The sequence below is a fragment of the Xyrauchen texanus genome, chromosome 39, assembly GCF_025860055.1.
Source record: "Xyrauchen texanus isolate HMW12.3.18 chromosome 39, RBS_HiC_50CHRs, whole genome shotgun sequence".
Taxonomy (NCBI): domain Eukaryota; kingdom Metazoa; phylum Chordata; class Actinopteri; order Cypriniformes; family Catostomidae; genus Xyrauchen; species Xyrauchen texanus.
This window is the reverse complement of record NC_068314.1, coordinates 31,706,288-31,730,282: the sequence shown is the minus strand read 5'-3', so window position 1 is coordinate 31,730,282 and position 23,995 is coordinate 31,706,288. Positions and strand designations below refer to the sequence as shown.

Below are 23,995 nucleotides of genomic sequence, written 5' to 3'. Positions count from 1 at the left end.
GTAGAGTAGCTCTACGAAAAAGTAAAAATATGTAGCATTAATTATTTAATGTTTTAAATAAGAATGTTGTCAATGTTATTACATTTAATACGATACAGTACGATAACCTTCACAAAAATACTGCGGTATCACGATTTAAGGTACCTTGCTAAAATTATTAGAAAAATACAGTAATGAGTCGTCTGAGTGCATGATGGTCCAGGATGTGATGTTGGGGGATTTTTTCGTACTCACTACAGCCTCACGTGTGAGCTGCATCTCTGGGTCGTAACCGGCGTAAACTAGTTTTTTTTCTTGATGCCTAATCACAGCCAATCACCTGCACTTTTAGATTTGGGCTCGCATGCTACATGGTTATCACTGACGTTGACGAGATTAACCCTTTAGGTATCAGAATTTGGTAACAAACCACATTTTGTGATAGTTTAGAGGCAATTCAGTCGATGCCTAAAATGTATCTAACTCGATACCCATCCCTACTTGTGTCTGACTGTCAAGTTTCTAAACACTTTATACTGTTTATATGCAATAGACCTACCACTTCGCTGGTGTTCGCATTTCATACCATTTATGCACTTGTGGATGATCTTGTTTAACTACGATGTTTATTAAATTCCACCATACAAAGAGTACAAAAGACATGTCCCTTCCCGTGCGTACACACACACACACACACACACACACACACACACACACACACACACACACACACACACACACACACACACACACACACACACACCAGGGCTCGAAAATAAGGACTGCCCGGAGCCAGTGCGAGAAAGATTCGGACCAGTTGCTAGAACTGTCACTTGCCCGATCGGGCCAGAGCTGCATTTATAACATTAGTGCAAGCAAACAACAAGCGACAGCACACAAAAATTACATGGAGCGTACATGGAAGTCTTCTTACCGAGGAGCGAGCATGAGTATATTTGGTATATTCGTGCAGACACTGAGAGCACTCTCCTAGCACTGTCCCTGCTCTTTTCCAAGTGTCTATGCAGTAGCTATTACCAATGTGTAGAAAATACCAGGAAAAAAAACACACTTAATGAATTTCGTAGTGGGATTTAACATGTTTTGCTAAATTTTTCCCCGCACGGTGTATGGTTAACGGTGCGCGAAATCCCCGCATTTTTCAGTTTTACATGTTGGTGAAAATTAGTAATCCACACATTGGAGCACAATAAATCTTTCTTTTTTCATTGGAGCAAAAGTAAAGTTTCTTTCTATAGGACTGAAAATCCATGTCTCTCCATGCATATGTTTCATCATCTTCTCTCTCTGTGCTGAGTAGACTGTTTAACATACATGCGTTCTCGTATAGGGACAGAGCGCTAGTTTTATTCCCACTGTAAAAAAAAACAAACACATTTTCTCTCATTTATTCACCTTTAGAGATGAACCACAGAATGAGACATTAAAAACATAAGATATGTAAAAAATATATTTATCCTCTGACTTTTTTTTTTTAAAGCTATGATTGTAAAAACAGCTATTTGTCATTTTGTATTGGGGCCAGTGAAAATTTGGGCAGGGCCAGTAATAATCTGAAGCACTGGCCCAACTAGGCAAGTAGAAAAAATCCTTATTGTTAAGCCCTGCACTCGCACGCTCGAGTGAGTGAGTGAGTGAGTGAGTGAGTGAGTGAGTGAGTGAGTGAGCGAGTGAGTGAGCGAGTGAGTGAGCGAGTGAGTGAGCGAGTGAGTGAGCGAGTGAGTGAGTGAGCGAGTGAGTGAGCGAGTGAGTGAGTGAACAAGAGGCCGAGATATAGGGAGGAAGCTGCGCTACTGCTCCGATCTTGATCGGCTTGGATTCCGATCACACCGTTTTCACAAGCCTTTTTATTAACTGTATATAAACCACTTGCCCTTGATTGATTGGTAAATAAATTGCTATAAACTCTCACCCATAAAGTATATTGTTGGGTGGATTTCTTAGTCATCGTGCACATCAAAGTTGGCCTTGTGAACCATTTGTTCAAGTAAAATTCTTTATAAGAATGTGGACTGATTCTGTACAGCCAACAGAACGTCATTGCTTATTGCCTGCTTAAAACATAACCTTCAACATTAAAATGGTTTTAAATCTCTGTATGTGGCTTTATGAAAATCTGAGAAATTTATGACTAGGTGTAACAGTGCAATTGCAAAACCAGAGGCCTCATGTATAATACTCTGCTCAGATTTGTTCCTAAAATATATCAGATTTTGCGTCCCCACAAAAAAAATTCAGATTTATAAAACCGTACGTACAGCAGAACTTGCACATAATTCCCTTAATAAATCCCAGCTAGCGGAAGATTGAGCGTACATGCACACATTCATTCCCTACCCCGTCTCCTCCCCAAAATAACCATATATGGATATATATAAGTTCACAAGGCCTGGAATTTTACCATGCCTATCCTAATCTGCGTACAATTACCATATGCATTTCACCATCCAGACACGTGTTTACTGCGTTTAACGGTACGAGAAACTGTATTATAAGAGATAAGACTGTAAATGTCAGGTGTGCCCAAAGGTTAGATTCTGCACCATGTAGAAACATTATTATAAAATTAACTTGTTTTCAAAGAATATATCTTGAATATCCCTTTGCACATTTTTTTTTTTTATCTTTGCAGATATACATCTAACCTAAGCAATTTTGCTTTCCAGAATTTTTTTTAACATTTTAAATCATTTTAAGGATGTTTTTATTGAGAAGTTAAATATTTAATACTAGAAACAAAACGAAAATTCTTACAGTTCTTTGTGCAATATTGTCTGATATCATCGGATTACTACAATTTTATATTTTGCTGGTATTTTATATTAATAAACAGCTGAACGACAAATGTACTTTTCATAATGTTTTTATTAGACTAGAAGGGGGGTTTCATTGTGATGAGGGTCGGGATGAAGTAGAGCATGCAGCCCATTTTATATACAATACTTTTTCTGATGATGTCTCTCCAATGGTCTGTTCGACTACTCAATATGACAGCAGTGCCTGTCTTATAGCTACTGTCCGTTTTAACAAGCCATTTCACATCAGTCAGAGTCGAGTGCGCATCGCATTACAGATAATCTTTATTCAAATATAATATAATAATTAATATAATATAATAATAATTTATTCTCAGTACATGAACAGAAAATATCTTAAACTAAGTTACTGTATGTTCCTTCTCTACGATGACATGGAAAGTTCTCCAAACGCAGCGCATCCCAAACCAATATTTCACTTTTACAGCTTAAATTTGAATGCCTTTTCAATTAGTTACATAAAAATAATATTGCCTACTATTGGCTTGATAATGATTACTTCTCTTTCAAGTGCTTAACTACATATTTTTATTCTAAATGTGAATTAAGGAGTTTATAATCAGTCTGTTCAGTTCATTATTTGTCCAGCTGGAGTCTCCAATTCACACACAGCAGAGTGTGTCCGGATGGTGGGCATATTTATTTTTATAAATCACGATATGTTTGTGAGAAATTGCTTACGCACATTTCAATGCCCATTTTGTGCGTACGCAACATTTATACATCAGGCCCCAGGAATCTGTGGTCAAATTCCTCTGCTAATGGTTGGTCCATTTGTTTCCCTCCCTGTCACTTGATTGCTTAAGTGTCTGTGCTTATCATTCCTTAATTCATGGACTTTTTCAAATGTAGTCAGTGAATTTCTGTCTGCCATATCTCATTATAGATTAAGTAATTTTTGTATTTATTTCAGTTTTGCATCATGGCATGCTTAAACTGTCCCTGGTACAGTAGCATATTGAAATCATGTGCACCTCTCCTTGCCTCAAATGACATGGGTCCTTTCCTGCATTGTCTCTGAAAAGTGTAGGCTAAGCTGGAACATCAACAAAAGATGAAACTATTGACCTGTGACTTAATCCTTTAATCTCTAGTGTGCCGCTGCGTTGTGCAACCACTGATTCTGATGCATAAACATTCTGGGAAAAGGGTAAGTCTTTCTAGGAGGTGGTTTCTTTTGAACAGTAAGAGTTGCTCTTTGTCTTAGTCACAAGTGCAACCTTAAGGGGTTTCCCTTGACCTGCTAACTTAAAGTAATATTTATTGTTTGTAATGTATTGCACAAAAAGTTCTTAAATCGAGGATCTCTTGGATTTGCTCTGCATGTGCATGTTTTTTTTAAATAGAGAAATGTCAGTATTCCACGTGGCCAAGATGATTGCTTTGAGTTTTAAACTGATCATGCCCTTTTCCCCTCCTACATCTAATAGTTAACGTGCATGTCCCTAGCCAGTAATCTGACCATTTTTTACTTCACCAATCCTCTGCAGACTTGCTCATAGCAAACTGCATAAGTGCTTGCTTCATTGAGAAGGTTGCAGCTGTAACACTAAAGCTTGTGGGTTTCAAATCACCAACTTTAGTCTATATTTTCATCAGCCCTCGCTGGTATTCCCCCTCTGAGTCATGTTGTTTCAGTTCCTCATTTCCTAAGGGATTAGCCCCCTGTGACACATTGCACACTATGCTCACAACCTCAAATTTGTGAAGCATTTTTGTCCCTGCATATGTTTCACATCTGTGCTATTTCTGAACGTAATGGCTGAATATTTTTTATTGCATCAAGGTGAAGCTGCTTGTCCTTTAGCAGAATCATAATTACTGTGCATTGTGATTGAGGCATAGTTTGCATCTCTCTCTTTATTTGTCACTTTTTTAAATCCACCATTGTCCAAATGTGAAACTGCACCCGCCGTAAGGTAATGTATTTTCTTTTGGGGGGTGCTGGAATGACAGCCAAAAGGGAGTGGGGAGGGTGCTGCTGCAGTGAAACTCTGCAAAATGACTGTAGGTGTCAAAGAGTTGCATTTTAACAGTTAATGATGCAGCGGCAGCCAGCTCTGCCAGGCAATAAACTCTTTAATATGTTGTTAATTACTTGTGAGAGATTTGATATTGATTGAAAAGCAAAACGGTTTTAATTATAACCCAAGTGTTAATGTCATCCCAATTGTTGGCAATTTTAAGCCTATGTGAGATGAACTTAAAACGTCTGAACTGAATCCGTTTTATCCTTTTTTTCATGTTGTTCAGTTACTCTTTGTAACTGAATAGTTATAGTGTGACAGTTTTCACCAAGTAAACAGATCTCTGTTGAAATATCCACTTTCTTTGATTAGATATATCAAAATACTCCAAAGAGATATATTTTGGAATTGCAAATTAAACGTCTCCTGAATGAGAAGGTGAATTCCCGTATACAGCATTCTTTAAGCGGCAAAGATGATTTGGAAAATGCTAGCTGCAAAGTGTTTGTCCTGTGTTTGTTAAAAGCCCCTTTGAACCTAGGGGAGAGCAGTTAAGATCAGACAAACACAAGAAAGACTAAAGATATTAAGCTATTTTGCACCTTTATGAAAGAGCTTTGAGGTCCAAAAGAAAAGGTTATAAAGTAATTCCAGTGGAATAGAATGCTGCATGCAAACCTGATTCATCTCTTGTTGCATTTTAATAATGCTAGTGTGTTTTATATTCTATATGATGCCGCTCTGAGGCCTTATTGTGCTGCCTGCTGCAGAGAGGAGAAGAGCTTAGCATTTAATTGCCATGGAAAGGAACAGGGAATTCTGATGAGAAAGGGGGCTTTGAAGAATGCCATGGATGAATTATTATTTTGCCAAAGCCTTAAGTGCTTTATTCGAGATTCAACTGTGGGCTCTGGCGAATGGTTGCCAGGCTGGCAGTGGTCTACTATTCTCAGGGGAGAATATGTGTCAATACGGGGGCTGCGGGCTCGCAATGCAGTGAAATTGGGTTAGCATGGTTGGTATCAGGGCAGCAGTACTGCTCCGTACATAAAGGGCACCTACCAGCCAAGCTGCCAGGGACACGGAGACAATCCCCCTCCTGACCATGGTTGTAATTCACTGGAAGGGCTTATTGAATTACTGGAAAGCTGAGCGTCATTTTGTAAGGACCTGCAGATTGCACAATGAGCTGAAGGCCTTGTGTTTGTCAGCGTGTGCAGCTTGTAGTCGCCCGGATCTGAAAAGCACTGCCAGTGGTGGCAGACTGCTGAGAAAATCTCTCTAATATCCCCAAATGGCATAATTACTCTAGCATAAATTTAAATTCTTTCCTCCCTTTTCAGTAATTATTTGAGTGTATCTGCATCAGAGGTTACAAAGCCTGTTGTCTCTGCTTTTAACCCCATGTGACATCCTGCAGCTGATTAGTCTGTAAGGAATTTTTTTCTGCTCTCTCAGAGGGCATGAGCACAATGTCTGCAGCTGTAGGCTTATAAGCAGCTCGCTTGTAAAGGATAAGATTGTTTGTTGTACCTTTTTCCTTTCATTACATATTAAAGCCAGTGATCTGAATATTTATTTTTTTGCTGCATTTATAAGTGCATCAGACTGAAATACTTGAGCCCTGGTCATACTACACTTCGCACTCCATTCACTTCCATTCAAATGGATCAAAAAGGTGGTAGAGCGGAAACACAAGCTCGTGCGAAGAATTGCTGTGGAATAAAAATCTAATTTGGTGAAATTGAACCTTTGAATCCACATCCCGAGATGACACGTGACCAATAAATATCGAAATGTCAAACGCTGATCTCTTGGCTTAATACAAGAATAGATATTTCAAAGCAGTGTGTTTTTATTGTGGTAGGAAAGCGAGTAAACATTATATTTAAAATAATTTAATGCAATATTGTTTGTTATTTATTATGTATTTTCTAAAACCAGAAGCCCTGCCACGTGAAATCATATCCCGGTCCATTGTGTTGTCTGAAAAAAAATGAATTCAGTGTCCATTTGTCTTAGCTGCATTCCTGGCTTTTTAAAATCCTGTGGTTTTTACGTTAACCTACCATTAACACGGTGCCACATTTATGATTATCAGCTACTTGGATGTGTGAAGCCCTCAATTTCTCTTCAGCCAGAGTGGCACTTTGCTGTGACTGGCAGATTAATTATGGAGTACATGCATACGGCCAGGTGGGAATCAGCCCTCATGTAAAGCATTGAGACTCTGGCTCTGAGGACACACCATCCCGGCCACTGTGTAGCTGCCAAACCTTGTTACTGGAACACAACTCCTCCAACCCTTGACACAAACCCCAAACGCATCAGATCTCCCAGTCTGTGCACATACTGCTTTAAAGTAGTCTCTCTGGCAGGCCTGAAATCAGCACTGGCATCCGACAGCCCAGGCTGAGTGGCAGTCTCACTGTGACGAGCCCTGATCTGCTGCAGGCTGTAATAAGCTGAACAATGTGCGCGCAATGAAGCGATAATTGACGTATCCAAAAAATGTGAGTAACGACTGGGTTATTAATGCTCTCATCCTGGGGGTGGTTTCAATGCAACCATTAAGCCTTTAATGGAGAGGGAAGACTGACATTTAAAAGCTGTTGCTGTTACCTACTTTTCCATTTAATGAAGATTAGTCTTCACGCTGGCCATGGCGAACAATTACAGCACTCGACATTTGGGCGCAACAATGAACAGTTGCTTTTTTAGTTATTCTTGTTTTCAAAAATAACTTGAGATCAGTGCCTCTGGGGTTGGAAAAAATGAGGAATCTCCCTTTTACTCTGGGGCAGGTGAGAGTGTTTCCCACCCCTCCCTGTTTTTCTCTCATGATAATCAAGACAATACAGGCCTTTCTACACACTGTAATAATATTGTTGATTTGGAAGACGTGGCCAGAGTTTCGGTTAGGAGTAGAAAAGCCAAGGGCTTGTTACTAGGTTACATCACTGTTGATGTTGTTGTGAAGTGGTGTGCCAGGTCTTCAGGCGCAGTGGAAGGAGCTCACAGAGAGTGATTCCCCTCTGCCGAAGCCAAGTTACCATCCCCCCAATGGGGCCTTCTCCACTGCACAAGTCTGCTTACTATTCCACACATCCATGTACACACATGAGTTTGCTCTCATTTGTTCTGTAAAGTAAATATTTATTGTTCATGGTTTGAATCATAGAAACAGCATGTGAGAGAGCATACGCAAAACCAATTTACGTGCTCTTTTAACAGTGCAATTCAACGATTGCTTCAAATGCACAATGTTTTATTTTAGACTTAGAAATAATCATTATTGAGTAACAGTAGGAGTATATTTGCCATTTTATATTTTATCTGATATTTCTCGAACTTTGCTTAAATGCAGTACATTCGATGATTATCGATATATTATACATATACTGTACAGAGGGATGACCGGAGTTAGTTGTCATACTTTTTATTCTAGTGAATTTTTCTCCGAATTCTGACTATTTCTCATACCTTAAATATTGGCTACAAAAAAAAGCTATTAAACATTTTCACCGTTATTGCCCAGGATAGAAGATACAGTTCATTGAACACACATATAATTTTTGTGTCAACATCCCCCAATAGCAGGGCACATTGTCACACTATATTTTTATATGTATGTAAGTTGGCACAGTTGAACTTTCCATTAAACCAGTTGCATATGTTTCATGTGTCATCCCAAACATCTACCCCCACTCCACCCACCACAACCACAAAATCAAAATCTACGATAACGACCTGGCTTTCAAGAAAAATACTTGTGTCCTAAGAACACATATAAACTATGTCTAGTTATGCAAGGTTACGCCTTATTCAATTTAAGATTTTGCATCGTTTCCACTAGACTCCATCTATATTCTTTTGGCTTTGTTTAAAAGACACACCTACCTACTGACGATGTCAGTTGGAGGATGGAGACATAGCCCGTGCTCTGTGGTTCTGCGCTAAGAGTCAAGAATTCTGGTGAAAAGTCCAGAATTTAATCTGTGAGGTTTTAGATATTCAAATTTTGTTCTGCCCTAGACTATGTATATTGGGTGATGGGGCATTTATTAAAGTAGGTGACAAATATACAAAAAGTTGAGTCAAAACTAGTGTAATGTTTAGCAGACAGATCATTCTTAGAGGATGGAAGTCAATTGTCACTCCCTCATTTCAAGAATGGTTCACCGAATTGGGCAGGGTGGCGGGCTGAGCTGACAGTGGCTCTGCAGACAGGGCGGAGTTAAGCGGAGTCTTTTCGGTAAGCTGCTAACTAGTTTGTGAAATACATTATGGAAAGTTAATAAACAATGACCCCATCCTTTCTCTTTTCAATATAACCATGTCACTCCTGTTTATCACATCTGTTTTTTTATGTTAGCCAGCTATAGTTTGTCAATGCAGTCAGTAATGTAACTGATTAAAAAGATAAACATCAGAGCATCTTTTTGCAGCTCAGCAGACAATGGTGCAGTGGTGGATTGTGTCTGAGTGTTGATCTCATGCTACATTGTTACCTAGTTGGTGAGACGCAATGCTGGTCCATCTTTTAACAAGCTAACTAGGTAACCATGTAGCTACTTTCATTGCTTGTCAGCTGAGTGGAAGCTGATGTGTAAACATGTATTCATCAAATTGTTTTGTTCAGGATTCACAGTATGGTACCCCCTTTAACAATTGCAGTCATTGCATTTATAAAATGTAATATTTAAAAGTCTGGTTTTCCACTGTTGAAAGATTCCCCTGAACTTGTATAACAGAAAACGGTGTAACACCGCTGCCGCTGTTTATCTCTCGTCTCAGCAGATTGAAATGCTTCTTGTTTTACGACCTGCCCCTAATTGACTTGGTGTATTAAAATAGTCAGCATTTGACTGATACTAAACATTACTGATGTTTAGCTATTTAATTTATTTGAATTTATTCTTTATTTAATGATCAGCATTTGACTGATACTAAACATACAGTACTGATGTTTATTTAACTATTTATTGTATTTTTATTTATTCTTTATTTTAATGGTCAGCATTTGACTGATATAAACATACAGTACTGATGTTATATTAATAATTATTTGATATACATTTTTGTTTAAGAAAGCAGCTTCTGAGTACCTTTTGTATAGTCATATCAGTGCAAAAATGGTGAACAGTCCACATAGAAAAGGTCTGTTTTCATTCCAGCTCAAAAATTTACCATATCGGCCACCATATCGTTAAGCGGGGAATTTTCCCACCTCTAAAATCGGTATCGGTCTCAAAAATTAATATCGGTTGGGCTCTAGTGTATACTCAGGCTTGGACTACAGGAACGTTTGTTGAGGGTTGGATAGGGGTTAAAGGGGGATAATGGTTGATATGCGTATATATTTGTCTTTATTCTGTATTATGTTTGAGAATCAATAATAAAAAAAATTGAATCTGATAAAAAGAACACATTTAAAGCTTTCAGTAAGTCTGCCTTCATAATATAGTTGACACTTACCTGAATGTATGCCAGTGTGGTTTGTTTTTTTTGTTTGTTTACCAAAGACCTATAACAAAAATATGATTGAGCATTTACTTTGGAGGGTAGAAAGAAGGTTCTACTTTTTAAAGGGTGTTTGAAACCAACATACAAAACCTCTTCTATAGAAACAGCTAATATATTAATGATTGTATGTTATTTATGCACTTTTATTGTTTTAAATCTTATTGACCTTGATAAAGATTGATAAAAATCTATCCTTAGTATTTAGCATTGGCTATATTGATGACCATGTTAAAGAGGTTGAGTCATGTTGTAGTTTATATTGCAATGTGTGTAGTCAAAGTTGCATTGTGGAATGTCTAGCCTATGCCACAAACTGTCTTCCATTGTTTGGCCACAAAAAGTAGCACCACACTAAACTCCCATTGTTTCTATGTTGAACTGTTCAAACAACCGGTGTAATTTGTATGTTTTTTGGGGGATTTATGTAACAATAGCTTACTTATCTGTCTCTGCACAATAAACTTGATGTATTTTAACATGTATTTAAAAATGATATATACAGTAGCTTTAAAGATTATTAGCATAATTAATGAATTCAACACACCTAACATTATGCCCTACCTTTAATAGTTTATAACTTTTGGCTCAAAGGTGCTTCACAACAAGATGAACACATCTCTGTTCCGAAGGTACCAAAGGGTTAACAGTGTTGGTAGGCTATACCTGCTAACTTAGGGTTGTGTTTGTGGCCAGCAGTTATATCCTCTTCTTGTGCCAGTTGACGTATGCTCCTCACTGTCTACCCAGCTCCGCATCCTCCACTCTGTGGTCTGAGCTGCTGCTGGCCAAAGATGAAACTGAGTTGTCTGTGCAGGTGCCATGAAGAGAATTCATAAGTGTTAATGAAGAGAATCTGCACTTTACTGCCTGGCAGTGCAGAGGTACACTAATTAACACACCAGTGCTCCTGAGAGCTTTGGATTTTCTGGATGATGTGCATAGAGTCAAAATGGCAGCAGCTTTGTAGCATTTGGGTGATACTTGAGACCTGAACCCTTTTTTCCTTCTTTCAGCGTCATTGCAATGATACTTTTGTGTTTGTGAGATGGTGAAGTGATTATTAAGGGCAAAGAATATATCACATGTCATGCGTCCTTTGGCATTTTTGTACTGTATTCGTTTATTTGTCAAAGCATTCAAATATTGTTATGTTAAACAATGTGTAGCAGCCTTTTGAATATGTTTAATATAAGATATTTATTTTAGTTTACGATTATAGCCATATCAGCTGTTTTAATGAGAATCATAATGTATTTGAATGGTGGCTCATGTTGTTCGGTGGCTGGATGCTCCCTGGATGCCTGGAACTAACGGAAATTAAGGTGTTTAGATTTCCGATAAAGCAACCAGAAATGAATGCATGAACCGTATCAGTGAAGGGAGACGGCTGCATTTGTGCAATAATAACAACTGTAGCACACATTTTTATCTCTGGTAGGTGAAAAACATTTACATGTTGTTAGAGAATGGCCCTAAAAGTGACTATACAATAGATCACCACATAATAATGAATAAAGCTGCTCAAGTCATTAACATTGTCCACTTCCAAATGAGTAACATAAGTATTTTGTCATACCAAAGTCAACAATATCTCCAGTATCGCACTGCCAGGCTCTCAGAGTAGCTGAAGTTGCATAGAAGCTACTGCAGAAGAAAAGAAACACAAGGAAGTATTTAATAAAAAAAGACCTTGTCTGCAAGTCACACACGCTTGCAGCCTTAACAGCTTACTTGATTAAAATATGCACAATCTGAAATTCCCGACCTTTACACTGAGGAAATAATTTGAAGCATCTAAACTATGATACACTTTCATCGCCTCAGTATCAACAACTCGTCTGGAGAATTCGATTCAGGTAAACGTGTAACGCTCATTGAGAAAATGTGTTGACTCAGAGTCTTATTTAAAGGATCCGGTAATGACACCTCACTTGTTTATTCTGTTTTAGCTAGACTTATAAAAGTGTGTTCCAGTAATTTAATTTGGACTGTTCTGGGTTATAAAAAAATATGCTACCGGAAATGCTAGAGGACCAGTCATGTGCAGTAGCGTTCTAGCTCATTTGTTATTGTTTGCATCCTTCAACTGGTCTATTAGTCAGACCTGATATAGCTTTGACTTCCTTGTGTGAAATGCAAGTTTTGAACTTTGAATCAGTTGTTTTATTGCTGCTTTTGATATCTGATGTTTTTATTTCGACTTCTTTTAGATCAATATTTAAAATATTTTTTGCAAGTATCTTTGAGTAATTGAAACTTGGCTGTGCCTCCCATGGTATTATCAGCTAGAGTTAGATTTGGTTTCTGGATAAAACCAGAAACGGAATTTCTCAGGCAGTTTTGCTTGAGTAGACCTAGTTCTTTCAAATGCAGAAATGTTCATATAATTCTGTGAGTTCAAATTTATTCTCTTTTGTTCAAATAAAATGCTATTGTTGTATAGATGAAATAGATTTTGAACTAGACACTGTTTTTGCATGTTAAAGCCGCGTACCTTTAACATTTATGCTGCTCCTGTTATTACTGTCAGCCTGGCATTGTTTTGGAATGTTTGATGGTTGCCTGTTAGTTGCATGAAAAGGTTTCAGTTTGCCGATGTAGCTTACTCCTGCAGTCTACTGGATGTGAAAATCAGATCGGATAGATGAGACACTGAGGAGTACACTGTGCATAGATTTGATTTGTTTTAATTTAATTAGCAAATGCCCAAAGGCGTTCATTTCCTGCTATATGTGTGGTTGTGAGGATCCTAAATTAGAATTTTAAGTTTGCCCATCGTCTCCGCACTGGAAAAAATCTTTTAAATTAGAGGGTCATGACTCACCTTTATGGAAATGACAGTGAGATGAAAAAAGAGCATCCGTCATAGCGGTGGCTCACGCTCTGTTTTCTACGATTGTAGAGGAATTGCAATGAGGGTGTCTCTTGGGGGTCCCGAGAAATCTCTGGGCTTTTTAAACCAAGATTGTCTGAATATATGTGGAATATTCCCTCTCCTGGTGCCTTTTTTCCAGTCGTGTTGTCATTTTCACTGTAAGACTTTCAGAGAGAGCTGCCTCTCTCTGTACCTATCCATTGGGATGGGCCTCACGCCTTTGCTACTATTTTAAGCCAGAGAGGGCAGCATGCCTAAAACACAAGGTTGTATGTGGGTGTAGAGTGCAGCCACAGACATAAGATCCTGTTTACTCTGCGCACTGCACGACACCAACTGCGAGGCCTGTTTACGACAATGACGAGACGGAGAGGGGGAAGGGTAGAGAGAGAGATAGAGAAGAGAGTGTTACACTACCCTCAGGAGAATTGGAATTCCTTGTGAACCATTCCCCCATTTGGCTGGCAGTTGTGAAAACAATTCGGCAGCATTTACTCAGTTTGCGTCTCGAATTACAGTTGTGTGAGTCAGCTGCAGGGTGCAGGCTGGAGGTAGGAGGTGGGCCAGACGGCTCGGCCAGTCTGTGCAGCTCAGTGGGTTTTTTGCAGGGGTGTGTGTGTTTGTCTGCCGATCAGCAACTGTTTTGGAGCTTCTCTCCAAAGGGATACGCTGCCTGTTTGAACGCGCTAATTAAAATGACATTGGTTCCAGCTGGAGTGGTTCTTAACTATGAAAGTGTAAGCATGCTTCAGAAGCGATCACTCATATTTTTACAATGTCGGCCAATCTAATGATCCTTTCTCTTGCTCTTCTCTGCAGGTTTAATTTAGAGTGACATCAACAAAAAAAACTGATCTGAAGGAGCCCCTGCATTCTTAGAGCACCAGATCGCCACCCCTTTGCCGCCCCCCTCACGCTAGTCTAACAGACCCCTCGACCTGCCACCATGACGTCGGAGCTGGAGAGCAGCTTGACCTCCATGGACTGGCTCCCACAGCTGACCATGCGGGCGGCTATTCAGAAGGCAGACGCTCAGGGCGTTCATGGGCCAGGCATGGCTAAGAAGAGCGCCTTCCTGGACCCCAACACCACACTGGACCAGGAAGAGGTGCAGCAGCACAAGGACGGCAAACCACCATACAGCTATGCCAGCCTCATCACGTTTGCCATCAATAGCTCGCCAAAAAAGAAAATGACACTGAGCGAGATCTACCAGTGGATCTGTGACAATTTTCCCTATTACAGGGAAGCTGGCAGTGGATGGAAGGTAAGGGCAAAGCACAAAGCAGCGCTCTGACTGTAAGCTTCAGCTAATTTGTCATTATTTGCTTTCTGCCCGTCAGAGACATTTGCATGCACACAAGTGACGTCCCTTCACTTAAATTCAATCAGTGTACCGAATCAGCCCTGAATTTAGTCAGAGGAGGCTGCCAAGGTTAATGTGTGAAATTATTCTCATTTCTTATGCTGTCAAGATTTTTTTTTCCTTGCCTCTGAATATTTTGAAAATATCAAAGCAGCAGCCACACTGCTTACATGGTCGCTGCTATTTTGCAAAACAGTATTCAGATCTGTTTATGACCATTAATATTTGACACAGTGCCTTGTCTCTCTAGACAGATGAAAATAAAGGCTCTTTTTCTGTGAGAAGGAAGTATGTTGAAATTCACAGAGCCAGATCCAGCCACAGAAAAAAAAAAGATCTCCCTTTCATGGCTTGTATTATTCATGCCAGATGCCCTGATAGAAGTCCATTATGTTGGAGAGAGCCATTGCTGTGTCACCATCTCAAGGAGCATATGATATACAGAGATGAAGCCATGCTGATTGCCTTTTAAAGAGCGGAGATGGAAATTGATATTAGAATGAGCTTTCCAATCAGTTGACATTTATTGGCAATAGAATTGGTAGCACAGCTTTATTGCAGGCAGACAAGATGTATGCGGTTCATATCCGTGCGAGACATGGTCCGTGTGTGTGTGTGTGTGTGTGTGTGTGTGTGTGTGTATCTGTTTGTGAGAATATTTCCACACCCACCACGTTCTTTTCCTCTGCTGTGAAACAGATATTTATGTCAGTATAGATTCAAAAGGCTCAACACATGATTTTGGAAGTATAAATATTGCTTAAAACATTTGGCTGCACCATGTTTATAGATGTAATTTTTACTTGATGTTATTTGATAACCGTAATCAAAAAAGCATATCAAACAGGTTGCACTAAAAGCGCCCTCTTCTATTGTTGTTTTTGGATTATAGAGCAGTATAGCAGCTGCGTTTTTTTGAATTATATTGCTTAGTTTTCTTTCCAGAAATGTAATGGCATTTCTTTTTTGAAAAGATTTGTATTTGCAGATAGGAGAGATTAGGGGTCAGCTTGATGCTTTTACTCTAGGATATTTGGTTAAAATAAACCGATCAGGGTTTGGTAGATGTCCCTTTTTATTCTGCTGCTACAAACATGTGTTCACACTTTGTTTGTTGTACCTGGGAAGATGCCTGTGGTTTAAATTGCTTGCTAGTGCCGTAATGCCCTTTGTGACATCAGCCTTTCATTTTTTCCTCACCCCATACACATTCTGCACAGTGGATTGACATAACAACTGGATTTCTGCATTATTCACTGAATTCACTGAAAATGCTGTACAAGGTTGTTACCCTGGCAGGTTCACTGGGAGGCACCTTTCCATTTTGCTGGAATGTAGCCCTATTTCAGTGCCTTGTACAAAGAGGGGACCTACTGCTGTTCTCAATGATGGCCACTAATTGCCATATTCAATCTCTTTATCATGTACTGTTACAGCTATTATATTGAGGAATCAGCAGCCTGTCAGTTTACAAAGGGACAAAAATGCTCTGTGTGGTCTGTTAGCATTCAGTTTCATTGACTGAATAAAATGTAGGAACGAAATGGAAAAATTAGACAATTGATCAGTAGGATCCAGTTATCTTGCAGCACAGGTTATTCCTGTTTTGCATCTCTTCTAGTTTCACAGAAATACGGTTTTCTTTTTATTGACATTAATTTATATGTTACTGAAATCAAAGGCAATGCCACGCTTGCTGGTCTCTGTGAAGGCGCTCTCTTTTAGATGCATAGAGCGAGACAGACAGAGAGGTGCTATGGTGTCCTACTCTGTGATGTGGAAAATGACTTATGTGTGCTCAGGATATTGCAAGAGAAGCACATCTCATGGGTGGGAGAGTGCAAGCGTTCTGGTGGGAAAATGGAGCAACAGAGTTGGTGTTAGAATTGTATAACAGCAATAAGAGAGTTTCTTTTAATATGCGGTAGAGTGTGAATCTCACTCCATCCAACATGGACTGTTATTTTAGAGAGATTCTTTGTCTCAGAAGTGCATGTATTTGTGCGTTTACACATATACCGAGTGTGGCTGGGGTGAATGTAGGTCTGTGTGCAGTCATCGCCCTCCATCTCTTCACATCTCCCCTGAGATGTCGGCAGCAGGAATTTACGACCCAGCGCACGCACACGTCTGTTCTGTATGATAATTCTAGCTGTATCAGAGAGATGAGACCGGGCTAATCCAGGCGGCGGCAACTCATTTAGTCATCTCAATAGAACTCCATTAGCTGACGCTTTTAAGAAATATCAATAAGTGCTGTCAATAAGAATAGATAATTCATCAAGGTCAAAAAATATTAATGCAGTATTAGGGGAGACGGATATGCACACAACGTTCGTAAGCATTAGGTTCTTGTAGAGAGCAGAGAGATGATTTTAGCACTCTGTCTTTGGAATATTATGAAAGCAGTTTTCTTTTTATTTATTTTTATTTTTTGTAGGGAAGCAATTTTGAATGCTAAAGTTGGAACAATATTGATGCTGTTTCTGTGCATCACTGTTCCAAGTTTTTTAATGCAGACAATATTATGTCACAGAGGCTTGAAATTAGATCACATTTTAATATGATCAAAGAACTTAGTATTACTGCATTAAATGAACAGCAGTGTTCTTGAACAATGTAGCTGATACACAATTATTTTAAGTGATAATTTATCCAAAATTAAAAACTAACCCTCATGTTGTTTCAAACTCATTCTTTCTTTCTGCTACTTAGTCTGCTACTGTATAGAACACACAAAAAAAGATGTTAGCCTCAGTTACAGTTCACTTTCATTGCATCTTTTTTTTCATACTATGAAAGTGAATGGTGACTGAAGCTAACATTCTGCCTTAAATCTCCTTTGTGTTCTACAGAGGAAAGAAAGTCATTAGTTTGAAGTAAAATGGGGGTGAATAAATGATTTTTCTGAATTTTCATTTTGGTTGAAACCTTCAATGTCGATTAGACTGTGCCGCCATAAGAAATTATCTTCTGACCATATTTTGCTATTGAAAGCCTTTATGAAATATGGTTGTCTTTGTCCGGTTCTCATTATCCCAGGTTATCTGTGTATGAGCCATCTCCATGTAACCTCTTCAAGAGTGAAAGTGTAAATTAGATTAATTTGGCGCCTCTGGTTTGAGAGGTGCACCGTTCCCCGTCAGACCCACTTGTTACTGATGAGACATTTAATGCTGTCAAGATGCTTAGCAGCCGGTCAGCCTCTGAGTTTATGGCTTTAACACCAGGCGAGCCTGGGCTGAGCTGATTCTAATGAATTGAAAGCCATCACAGCCCACCTGACCCAAGTATCCAGCATCCTCCTCCTGTTTGTATGTGAACGTATGACCTCAAAGCACTTATATAGAGGCTGCAGCGGAGTGCAATGAGGCTAAACCTCAGTTAAAGGCATTAAATGTATGGATGTTAGAGGATTATCAGGGACCCGAGCCATGCAAAAGCTCTTGTTATCCCCAGAGAATTTTCAATCTCTGTTTACACAACAGGCTTGTAATCCGGCCACAGAGCAGGCCGTAATCTGATCAGGCACTCCGAAAACGTGCGGCGGCAGCAGATGTGACACTGTGGCCTGTTTATGAAGGCTTTGGTGCGGCTGCTGCTGCTCAGAATGAACAATGTGATTCTGGAACATTCTACCCTAATTGCTCCCTCATGATTTACCAACAGTACTTCCCAGAGATTGCCGAAAAACTTTTCAGGTCATAAGTAGCTCTTCTTACTTTCAAATTTCAAGTTTGGGTTTTCTTGTGCAGACAGCTCGCAAAACATTTCCAAATGAATTCCCAGCATCTTCGCCTGTGTGCAGTAGATGCCAAAGATAATCGTAATAGTTGTAGTTCTCGAGTCTTAGCCAGTTTAAATGTGCTTAATTTTTGTTCCTGAATCTTTGCCACTGCTACTGGCATAATTGTCTCCATCTACACATCTGCGTGCAGTGGAGGCAAAAAAAATTGCAAATGCTTAATTCCTCACAAACACTTTCTTCCGCTGTAGCTGTTGACGTTCAAAAACCGTTTCGGCTTGGACAAATGGATAAATGTGATGGCCAAGTTTGAATCTTGCTCTGTTTAAAAACGCTGGTGGCACTTATGGAGTTTCTGGACCTGGCTGCTTTGATCTCATTATGAAATGCAAATGCTCACTAACCTAAACAGATCAAAGGTTGCACCAGCTTATGGGCAGCCAACATAATGGAAGCCAGGGGCAGTTGGCCCTTTTTCTAATAAGTGTTTTGGGGGACTGCTTTGCCCCTGGGGCATTATTTACTTGCAAGCTGAGAACACTATCTCTTAAGTAACTAAAATGACCCAAATCCCAGTTCCCCATGCCTTTATTCAAATTTGGATGCACAGGTAAAAGCATTGCACTATCCCATATCTCTCAGTACAAGCTTGGTGTGCAGATTTTGCTATATGAAGATGTAAAATTGCTTCAGTGCACTCTGATTCTTCGTTTAATCCTCCAGCCGGGGTCATTATGCGGTTGAGAATTTCCTTTTGAAACGCTCTCCTGATATTAAAGTATTCAAATGGTAAGATGTAAGGGTAGGTGATATGGCCAAAATATTATATCACAATATGAGTATTTTTATATCACGATAATAATATATATCACGATAGTCATTTTTTTTTTCTGGAAAACTAATACAAATCTGTTAAAATAAAAAATAACCATATTGTAATTAGGGCTGGGCGATATGACACAAAATGTTCTTTTTCATATCATTCGATATCGATATTTATCATGATATTCAATCACATTTGCAAATTGTTTTTAATTAAAAAAAAAAAAAAGAATAGAAAACAAAATCCTAAACAGTCTAAATTGTCTTTACAAAACTGCGTTGGGAGCCAGACACAGCCAATGCAGTGGTGTCTGAGGGATCTACTATGAAAATATTACAATATTTTGTAGAGTTTATCATTTGGGTGCAGTTGGATATGAATGTTATAGATGAGCTGTTCATTTTGAATCATAATGAAGGTGTGTGTGTGTGTGTGTGTGTGTGTGTGTGTGTGTGTGTGTGTGTGTGTGTGTGTGTGTGTGTGTGTGTGTGTGTGTGTGTGTGTGTGTGTGTGTGTGTGTGTGTGTATATATTTTACATTTAAAATTATTTTCACATTCCTTTACATACAGATATCCAAGTATGGGGGCATAGAAGGAATGATTATTTTCATTAAAGTGAGAAAGACTAGGCTACAAACTAGTAATTGTTTGGTCTTTCATCCTTGTCAGAGATTATGAAATCTATTTGTTTATTATTAAAGGCTTGGAACATGCTGATTAATAAAACTATATTTAGAAAGAAAAAACATTATGGTCTAAAGGCGCTCTGGAAACACGCACCTCATGTTTACTTGCGTGTGCGGACCAGGACAGGGCATCAGTGAAGCGTGTTTCAGTGCTAGAGAAAAATATTCAAGAATACAGCGCAGAAAGATCAGATATGATATAACCGGCACTGTTGTTTTGTCGTGCTGCTCACTGGAGACGATGAGATGTCGTAACCGTTGTCATGATGTCTTGCAGTCAAGATGGAATCAATCTGGGGTCCGGATCAAAGCAACTTCATACAGTCTAAGCCTACGTTTCCACTGACACGGAAGAATTCTGCACAAAGCCACTCCCAACGTTAGGGAACTGCTTGTCCCGTGCTGCTGTCAATTTTACAATCCACCTCGCAAGGTTGACGATCTGCTTCCATTGGAAGGAATTGAAAGCACTAGCTCACTACGCGCCAGTGGAAATGATACGATACGATAACAAAGCCAAACTGCTAGCATTTTATAGCAACACACATGTCTAGATGTAGAACATAGGCTAAATATCGAAAATTACTCAAAAGCTTATCGACGATATCATGGAGTTTTTTTATCGCGATAAAACTATATCAATATTTATCGCTCAGCCCTAGTTGTAATGCCTATTTTTGGAAAATCTAGTCAGTGGAATAAATACTTTTTAAATGAAAACTACTTCCTCTTATATAATTTTCTAAAATAGACACTCTAAACACACTTAAAATCAGCCTTACCATAATACTAAATTTCACATTGTTGCTGACCAGTATTACTATAAACTAAACTGAAGATCATTTCGAAGCAAAGTAACAAAATATTACATAATTTTAGTAAAAAATACACAACGGAAATAACCCATCTTGTAGAATTTTTTTTTTAAATTTATTTATAATCACTTCTTTCATATAAATTATGTAAAATAAAAAAATGTAATTAATGTGGGGCGCTTTCATAATATTCTTTAACATGCTTCATTTTAAAGTGTTAAACTGATTATTGTCGTACGACTGTTTGCAGATATCATTTTTCTAATCTTTTGTCACCTTTTGTGAACCAGATGTCACACCTGTTTATATAACAAGCTCCCCTTCATTTTCTTAGCCATTCTTTTGATCAAATCAGCAAATATTTTTCAAATGATGGAGACGTACAGATGTGCAGTGTAGTTAAGTGCACCTCGGCATGTTGAAGAGCTGATCCAGGTGTCTGGATCACAGTGACGCTGTCCCGGCAGCATGTGTCAGTCTGATCACGGTGGACTTCTGCATCCTCCGATGTAGAGTGCTCAGAACCAGCCCGCAAAATCAGAATAGCCAAAAATCAGCCACGAGAAACCAGCGTGTGCAAATAACTGGCGAATTCATTCCCCGCTCAAGCCTGGTTTCAGTTTCACGTCAAGTGTGCCCACTGATAGAAGCGGTCACGCTGCGAACATGGATATTTACATATCTCAATATACAATTTACAGCAAAATCTCTGTCGATTGACACTTTATATCATCACCACAATATATATTGTCATAATGCCCAGCCCTAGTAAGACGCATATTGATAAAGAGCTTGCATTTGTTTTTTTCACTTTATACAGCACATCAGATTTAGTCATTTGTAAATCTGGTGCTTAATTATTGAGCCTATGTTGTATTGCATGTATTTAGTATTGCAGCCTCTCTCTTTCTCTCTTTAATTGTGGAAGCAGCAGAAGTGGCTGTGTCGGTGGTGGGAGTGGTGGTGATTCATGCCGCAGCCAGTTTGATCCTGCTGAGTGGCTGGCACTGGTGTCAGGAAGCTCCAGCTTGGCTGCCCGCCCACCAGCCTCACCTTGCCCCATCCCACTCGTACCCCGCCGCTCACACAGAGCAGGTGGGCAGAAAGCGTAGCAGCTCACCTGGTGGAGCTGACAGAGAGAGCATCACAAAGCAAGGAGCTGACATCTTATATCATACTTTTGTGCTTTCTCTTGATTTTAGAGGCATATCACGTGTCTTGATGTACTTTTTTAAATGTACTGATATATGGAGCCCAGGGCCTGCTGTGCACATGGTTGTAAACTTCACATCTCTTACTAAACGTCAGCCATTGTCCTCCATTGATTGATTCAGCACCATCTATAATGATAATGAGGCCTGTTACACAAAGTCAATACCTGACATGTAGCATTTAATAGTGGATAAACCTAGATGAAATGTCAGGCTCTTTAGTGTTTGTTACTGCGTGTTTAGTAGCAGTTACATTTCTACCAGGCACTTGGGGGTTAACCGTAGAGAATTTAAATTTCTGAATGTTTTAATAACTGGAAAGAGAAAAATTAAGTAAATATATATATTTTCCAGAGCTGCTAAAATCTGCAATATTCCTCAAAATCATAATTTGTGTTCTGCAGACGACAGTCATTAATGTTTGTGATGGCATGAGGGTGAGTAAATGAGAGAATTAAAAAAAAAAAAATCTAGTTTTTCCATGTTTTTGTTTTTCTGTCTACATCAGTGGTTCTAAAAAAATGTTTATGAATGCCCCCCTATTTCATTCCTTTACCCTTATTTCTTCACTACCTTGGTTAGATGTAACATGATTTCTATAAAACAAACTATGGCATTTTTGTAATTCTAAACGGTAGACCTACTCTAAACGCATGTAAAAACAATAAATACAAAATATAAATAGTTATACGTTTATTTATAAATCATTTATATTCCCTCACTCCCCTAATGTAGCCTATGGCAAATAAAATAGAAGTAGTGATATGATAATATTTATTATCAATCTATTTCTGCCTAAAGTACAGTTAGTGTTACTAGTATTAGGCATGTCACAATACAATTTTTTTGAAAAAGAGTACCGATACTTTTTTTAGTACTCGCTGATACGGCGTTTGATGCCTGTTTTTAAGTCAATATCAGCTGTTTATCAACTTCTCATCAAAATTGGGTTTAAATAAATTACAACTTTTAATCAAATGAAAGTATAACAATTAATTTTCAACATGAAATTGTATTATTTTTATCAAATGTAGTGATTTTATACAGAACCTCACAGCCCAATCCAAAATAAAACATAGGTTCTGTTGAGAACCCCTGGTCTACATACTGATTTTTCCATTCTCCTCCTCCCCGGTTAATTGCCTTCTGCTGAAGGTCCTTGTTTTTGCTTTCTCCTTAAACCACTTTTTAAAAATAAAATTCTCCTGCATGGTAATCATGCCAGCCTTTAAACAAGTCAGCAGCTTCCCTCATTCTGGTGAGGAGGCCCAGCTCTTTATTAATTGAGGCTGGGATGACCTGAACATGGCCTCTCATCGCTGCTGTGATTTGGCCCCAAGAGAGAGGCACTGAGCCATGATGAATTTGCGCATGCTATAAATAGAGTCTGGTCCTTGGAATCTGCCTTTAACTCCGCAACTACCCTATGAAATCTACTTAGCTGGAATTGGACTGTCTGACGCTGTCGCTGGCACTGTATAATGAAAAAAAAAATTAATTGTTTTTTTTAAATGGTTATGCAGTTTGCTTTGAACAGCCCTGTACTTTCCTTGTCTTTGATTTATGAATGAATTTAAAATGGATTGAATTCGCCACCTTTCTTTCTAGGCAACCTGGTCATTGTTCTGGGTTAGTTAAATGTGTCCATAATCGAAGTAGTCCTGTGTCCACAATGGTTTTCGTGTAATATCATGTTATATCCACAAGCAGCCATTATGTATGGCAACCAGCCTGGTTATTTTGTTTCCACTGTTACAAACCTGAATCTCCTTGTCAGTCAATATTTTTATTTTTATTATTATATATTGTTTTGGAATACTTTATTTGAAAGATTAAATAGGCTTGCTGAAACATTACCAGAATAATGCTGAGTTTTAAGAATAGGAAAATTGCCACAGCAGAAATGTTTCATCTCATTTTATGCCCATCTGACATGGTTTTAGCAGGCAGGAGCTGCAGACAGAGTGGCACCATGTGTGTGGTGTCACTGAGGATATGGCATACTGCCCAGGGACTTTGCATAGAGCTCTCACATTGAAATGCCATTGATCTCCATGCTTTTACTATCAGGTTTTGGGTGACTTTGGTTTGTCGGTGCTGGTAGCTGAGAATGCCAGGACTATGAGGTCCAATAAGTTAGGCCTGGCTTTTTTGATTCCATGCC

At 38.9% G+C, this 23,995-nt stretch overlaps 1 protein-coding gene across 1 annotated transcript in view; it reads left to right on the top strand.

The window, feature by feature from the left end:
- Positions 1-23,995, top strand: part of LOC127632812 (forkhead box protein J3-like) — a 138,805-nt gene that overhangs the window by 34,326 nt on the left and 80,484 nt on the right. The window contains exon 2 of the mRNA XM_052111597.1: positions 14,004-14,451. Within this exon, the coding sequence (XP_051967557.1) occupies positions 14,131-14,451 (321 nt within the window). The 5' untranslated portion in view covers positions 14,004-14,130. The remainder of the gene's footprint in view (positions 1-14,003; positions 14,452-23,995) is intronic.